The sequence below is a fragment of the Octopus bimaculoides genome, chromosome 14 (assembly GCF_001194135.2).
Source record: "Octopus bimaculoides isolate UCB-OBI-ISO-001 chromosome 14, ASM119413v2, whole genome shotgun sequence".
In the NCBI taxonomy this organism is placed as follows: Eukaryota; Metazoa; Mollusca; class Cephalopoda; order Octopoda; family Octopodidae; genus Octopus; species Octopus bimaculoides.
The window spans coordinates 12,559,842-12,565,995 of record NC_068994.1 but is presented as its reverse complement, the minus strand read 5'-3'; the positions used below and the strand labels follow the sequence as shown (position 1 = coordinate 12,565,995).

The following is a 6,154-nucleotide window of genomic DNA, read 5'->3' as shown; positions in this document are numbered from 1 at the left end:
TAAAAGACACCATTTCGAGTGTGGCCGTTTTCGTGCGGGTGACACGTAGAAGCACCCACTACACTCTCTGAGTGGTTGGCGTTAGGAAGGGCATCCAGCTGTAGAAACTCTGCCAAATTAGATTGGAGCCTGGTGTTGCCATCCGGTTTCACCAGTCCTCAGTCAAATCGTCCAACCCATGCTAGCATGGAAAGCAGACGTTAAACGATGATGATGATGATGATGATATTGTTGAGTACTTGTTTCAAAAGTAGTTTGAGTTTATGTCATTTTAACATTTCAAATGTGCTTTCTCCTCTGTGTGTGTGTGTGTGTGTGTGTTCCTTTGTGTTTGTCCTTTGCCATTGCTTGACAGCTGGTATTAGTTTGTTTATGTCCCTGTAACTTAGTGGTTTGGCAAAAACAACCAATAGGGTAACTACCAGATAAGTACTGTGGTCAATATGTTTAAGTAAAACCCTTCAAAATGGTGCCCCAGCATGGCTACAGTCCAATGACTGAAACAAGTAAAAGATAAAAAATAAAATACTTACACTTTCGTATTCTGTGGCATTTAGAAAAGAGGTACACTATTTTAAAGAGAAAAGGAAAAAGAACATGGTATTGGTGACTGTAATTACATGAATTATGATTAAGACTTTTTGGGACTATTCATTTTATCTTTAAACATAATGTTCATTTTAAATATTTTACACTTTTGTTGAGGCAATGACAAGTGAGAGAGACTTCTGGTGATTTGCAGTGTTTGAGAAGACATGTCAAGCTAAGTGAAATCGTGGTTGTGGCTAGTGCTGGTGACATGTGAAAGGTGACTTATAAAAGGTACTTGTGTCAGTGATATGTTAGAAGGCACTTGTGCCAGTGACATGTAAAAGACACCCAGTACACTCTGTAAAGTGGTTGGCATTAGGAAGGGCGTGGAGGCACAATGGCCCAGTGGTTAGGGCAGCGGACTCGTGGTCAGAGGATTGCGGTTTCGATTCCCAGACCGCTGTGTGTGTTTATTGAGCGAAACACCTAAGCTCCACGAGGCTCCGGCAGGGGGTGATGGTGACCGCTGTTGTATTCTTTCGCCCCCAACTTTCTCTCACTCTTTCTTCCTGTTTCTTGAGTAACGCTGCGATGGACTGGCGTCCCGTCTAGCTGGGGGGGAACACATATGCCATAGAAACCGGGAAACCGGGCCCATGAGCCTGGCTAGGCTTTCAAAGGGCGACGTTTATCGTTTTATTAGGAAGGGCATCCAACTGTAGAAACCATGCCAAAAGTGATAACTGGAGCCTGGTGTAGCTCTCTGGCTTACCAGCTCTGATCAGACCATCTAATCCAGCATGGAAAATGGATGTTAAACAATGATGATAATGATGAGAAGAAGCATGTAACACTTAGCACCTATGTTACTATGTTTTTGTTTGAATATGCTGCTATTATTTCAGTTTTTGAAAACAATGAAGAATTGAGTAAAATGATCTTGTTGTTATTAAGCTGCTGTTTGGGAGCATGAATTAACAGGAAAATTTTCGTGAAAGGATTTAATTTAGATTACTTCAAAACAGGAACTTTGTATAACAGAACCAGGTGAAGCATCAGACAGGTTAATCCACTATCAGCTTGGACCTAACGCAGGCAACTTATGGGAGCCATGTGGCTTAGTGGTTAGGATATTGGTCTCATCATCATCATCATCATCGTTTAACGTCCGCTTTCCATGCTAGCATGGGTTGGACGATTTGACTGAGGACTGGTGAAACCAGATGGCTACACCAGACTCCAATCTGATTTGGCAGAGTTTCTACAGCTGGATGCCCTTCCTAACGCCAACCACTCCAAGAGTGTAGTGGGTGCTTTTACGTGCCACCGGCACGAAGGCCAGTCAGGCAGTACTGGCAATGGCTATGCTCAAAATGCTGTATTTTACGTGCCACCCGCACAAGAGCCAGTCCAGGGGCACTGGCAACGATCTCGCTCGAAAGTCCTTACACATGCCACGGGCATTGTAAGATTGTGGTTTTGATTCATGGACTGACAATGCATTGCGTTCTTGAGCAAAACACTTCATTTCATGTTGCTCCAGTCCACTCAGCTGGTAAAAATGAGTAATCCTATGATGGACTGGCGTCCTGTCCAGGTGGGGAATACATACACCATAAAACCATGGAACCAGCCCTTATGAGTGAGCATGACCCGAGAAGGTAACTTTACCTTCCCTTTTTTATGCAGCCTATGGTAGTAGAGTGAAAAGGAGTATAGAAAGCTCATATGGATGTGGTATGGTGGATAAGAGTCTGATTACTCTTAATATAAATGTGTATAGCTTAGTGGTTAGGGCATTTGATTCAGAAGCATAAGGTCATGAGTTTGATTCCTAGTGATACATTGTGTTCTTGAGCAAGGCACTTAATTTCACATTGCTACAGTTCACTCAGCTGGCAGAAATAAGTAGCACCTATAATTGAAAGGGCCCAGCCTTCTCATATTCTGTGTCACACTGAATTTCCCTGAGAACTATGTTAAGGGTCCATGCATCTGTGGAGTGCTCAGCTGCTTGCGTGTTAATTTCATGTGCAGACTGTTCTGTTGATCAGATCAACTGGAACCGTCATTGTCGCAACTGATGGAGTGCCTGAGATAATCGTTACTAGTTCCAGTCACAGCTGAGTGGATTGGAGTGACAGGAAGTGTCTTGCTCAAGAATACAACACACTGTCCCGATCAATTCAGGAATTGAAACCGCAATCTTATGATCATGCAAGCAACACCCTGACCACTAGGCCACAATGCCTTTACAAAAGTACAAGATTAAAAATGGAAAGACTATTTCATAGAATTGGCCCTAGTACAGAACATTTCCCCACCCTGTTGTTTCTTTATTTCCCTGTGAAATATTACAGTTACTTACATCTTTTATATTATCATGGATTGGTGATAAATTCTTTATTGCCATGAATCGTCCTATTAAGTTAGCTGCATATTTCTTCTCTTGAGCTAAATTAAATTGGTATTTCGAGAGTCCAGTCCAAGTATAATGTTTGGTACTCAAAAGGAAAGCCTAAAAAACAGAAAATAAATAAATATATAAACATAGGCATGGTCATGGGTAAAGGGATAAGAAGCTTGCTTCTCTACCACATTGTTTTGTGTTCAGTTCCTCTGCATGGCACCATGGGCAAATATCTTCTACTAAAATCCTGTAGATGGAAACTATATATATATATATAATATATATATGTATATATATATATATATGTATATGTATATGTATATATATATATATATATATATATATATATATATATATATATATATACATACACATGTATGTATGTCATTGTTCAGTTTTATTTCAAGATTTCTTGCCAATAGAGAAAGAACTGGTTTCCAACGTAGATCCAAGGCTCCTTCATTGGAATTTCAACATCAACAACAAGGTATTTTTCTATGTATGTATGTATGTATGTGTGCAGATTTGTATATTTTGCTTTATGTATGTATTCTCATGCATATATTTGCATATCTAGACATGTTCACATATTTATATGTATGTATGTATCTGTGTATCTGTGTGTGTAATCTTTGTGCTTGTGTTTGTCCCCACCACTACTTGACAACTGGTGTTGGTTTGTTTACAACCCCATAACCTATCCGTTCAGCAACAGAGACGATAGAGTATGTACCAGACTTTAAAAATAAGTACTGAGGTCAAACTTGCTTATCTAAACCTTTCAAGGGGGTGCTCCAGAATGGCTGCAATGACTGCAACAAGCTAAAAAATGGTGTATTTTACGTGCCATGTGCACAGGAGCCAGTTCAGCGGCACTGGCAATGATCTCGCTCGAATGTCTTTACACATGCCACCAGCACAAGTGCCAGGAAGGTGATGCTGGGCACAGGTGCCATCACAATTTCACTTTCGCTTGTCCCAACAGGTCTTTGCAAGCCGAGTTTCGTGTCCAATGAAGGAGACGATGTTGGCATGGGTGCCAGTCGTCGAATTTAATTCGATTTCGATTTCTGTGCCAAGTTCAAATTCTGAAATAGGTTTAAGTTGGAGATAGATAATGCCGTACCAAGTTGGATTGCTCTAAATACAGTTCTACATGAAGATAAAGACTTCAGGATTGAAACTTCTAGCAGTTTAACCCTTTAGCATTCATATTACTCTGTCAAATGTAATGTTTATTCATTCACATTGTTTTGAATTAAGCCTGCATTATCTTGTAGCTTCAAGATTTTTATGATGTGATTGTTTATTTTTACACTGCCATTATAGGGGAAGTAAGAGAGAGCTTGGGTCTGGCCAGTTTGAACATACATAAAACAGGTTGAATATTTTGGCTAGATATGGCTGGTTTAAATGCTACAGGGTTAGCTGTCTATTGGGACTTTTTTCACTTACCATTTGTAGATAGCAGAAACTTGCTTCGGTGTATTTGTAGTAAATAGATGAGAGTGACTTGATATCATTACTATTCTGATTGCAAGCTGGTAAAAAAAAAAAAAAAAAAAAAAAAAATGGAAAGAAACAAAGAAGTATAATTATTTTGGCATTAATTAATCATTTGCAGTTTTGCAAAGCAGCATATTGGTTTCAAATTTTGGCACAAGGCCAGCAAGTTCAGCCTCGGAGGTAAGTCAATTGCATCAATCCCAGTACTCAATTGGTACTTATTTTATTGACCCCCCCCCCAAAAAAAAAGATGTAAAGCAAAATCAACCTTGGTGGAATTTGAACTCAGAATGTAAAGAAATGCCACTAAGCATTTTGCCCGGTGTGCTAACCATTCTGCCAGTTCACCACCTTGCAGGGCAGGGCAGTATATAGCAAAGGATTGTTCGAAACATTGGATAAAATTCCTTATAGGATACTTCTGTTATTTTTTCTCCTCCATTCTGAGTTCAAACCCTACTGAAGTCAACTTTGATATTTCATTCCTCCTGGGGTGGGAGATGTGTGGCAGGGCAGTGAAATAGAATACCAATCAAATATTGAGGTCAATGTAAACTGACCTGCTCTTCCTTCAAGACTGCTGGCCTTGTACCAAAATCAGAAACATTAATTGATTATTTCCATAATTATTTCTATAGGTGCAGGTTCTGAGTTCAATCCCACTGCATGTCTTTTATTCTAGCCCCTGGCTCTCCAAAGCCTTGTGAGTGGGGTTAGTAGACAGAGATTGAAAGAAGTCCATCATATATATATGTGTGTGTGTGTGTGTGTTATTCCACTCCCTGCTACCTGACAACCAGTGTTGGTTTGTTTATGTCCCCGTAACTTTGTGGACTAACAAAAAAAGGGCAATAGAATAAGTACTGGTGGTGATTTGTCCAGCATGACTGCAGTCCAATGACTGAGACAAGTAGAAGATAAAAAAAAAATTGAAACAATGGCATAGGTTTAGCAATGGGGTTGTAAAGGTCACTTTGCAAACCCCACTGCCAAGTTGACCAACGCCTTGTCAGTGAAATTTTATAGACAGAAACTATACAGAGGTTCATCATCATCATCATCATCATCATCATCGTTGTCGTCGTTGTTGTTGTTACCATGATCAACATGATTTAACATCTGTCTTCCCTGCTAGGATGAGCTGGACTTCAATGATTCAACAGGGTCCAACTAGACCAATGTTCAACTTTACCTGTGAACCCATTTGATTACTATTTAATTCTAGTGGACCCCTGTAGCTGGACAGACTTACCTAAAGGTTGCTTGTCCTTAAGTACTGCTTAGTGCATATATTACAGTAATTTTCATGGCCTTTGTGGTCTACTGGCACAAATCAAATCAGTCAATGCTGTTGACTGTATTTTAGTTAAAGCATTGGCTTTGACTAGATTTGTTCAAAGTTACCTCTCTTCAGTATTTCTCATTGATAATGGCTAAAGAGCAAGAAACATTGATGTCTGAGAATCCAATAGATAGCAGCACTGGACAGGTATGGTATTTTTTTTTTTTTACCATAGGCACAGGAGTGGCTGTGTGGTAAGTAGCTTGCTTACCAACCACATGGTTCCGGGTTCAGTGCCACGCAAGTGTCTTCTACTATAGCCTCAGGCTGACCAAAGCCTTGTGAGTGGATTTGGTAAACAGAAACTGAAAGAAGCCTGTTGTATATATGTATATGTATATATATATATATATATATATATATAT

General features: G+C 39.7%; 1 protein-coding gene across 1 annotated transcript in view; it reads right to left on the bottom strand.

The window, feature by feature from the left end:
• The window catches only part of LOC106868931 (uncharacterized), a 13,770-nt gene that overhangs the window by 4,723 nt on the left and 2,893 nt on the right, over positions 1–6,154 (bottom strand). Inside the window, exons 2-4 of the mRNA XM_014914400.2 lie at positions 4,397–4,482; positions 2,900–3,049; positions 534–569 (exon numbers count right to left, since the gene is read on the bottom strand). Coding sequence (XP_014769886.1) covers positions 534–569; positions 2,900–3,049; positions 4,397–4,482 — 272 coding nt within the window. The remainder of the gene's footprint in view (positions 1–533; positions 570–2,899; positions 3,050–4,396; positions 4,483–6,154) is intronic.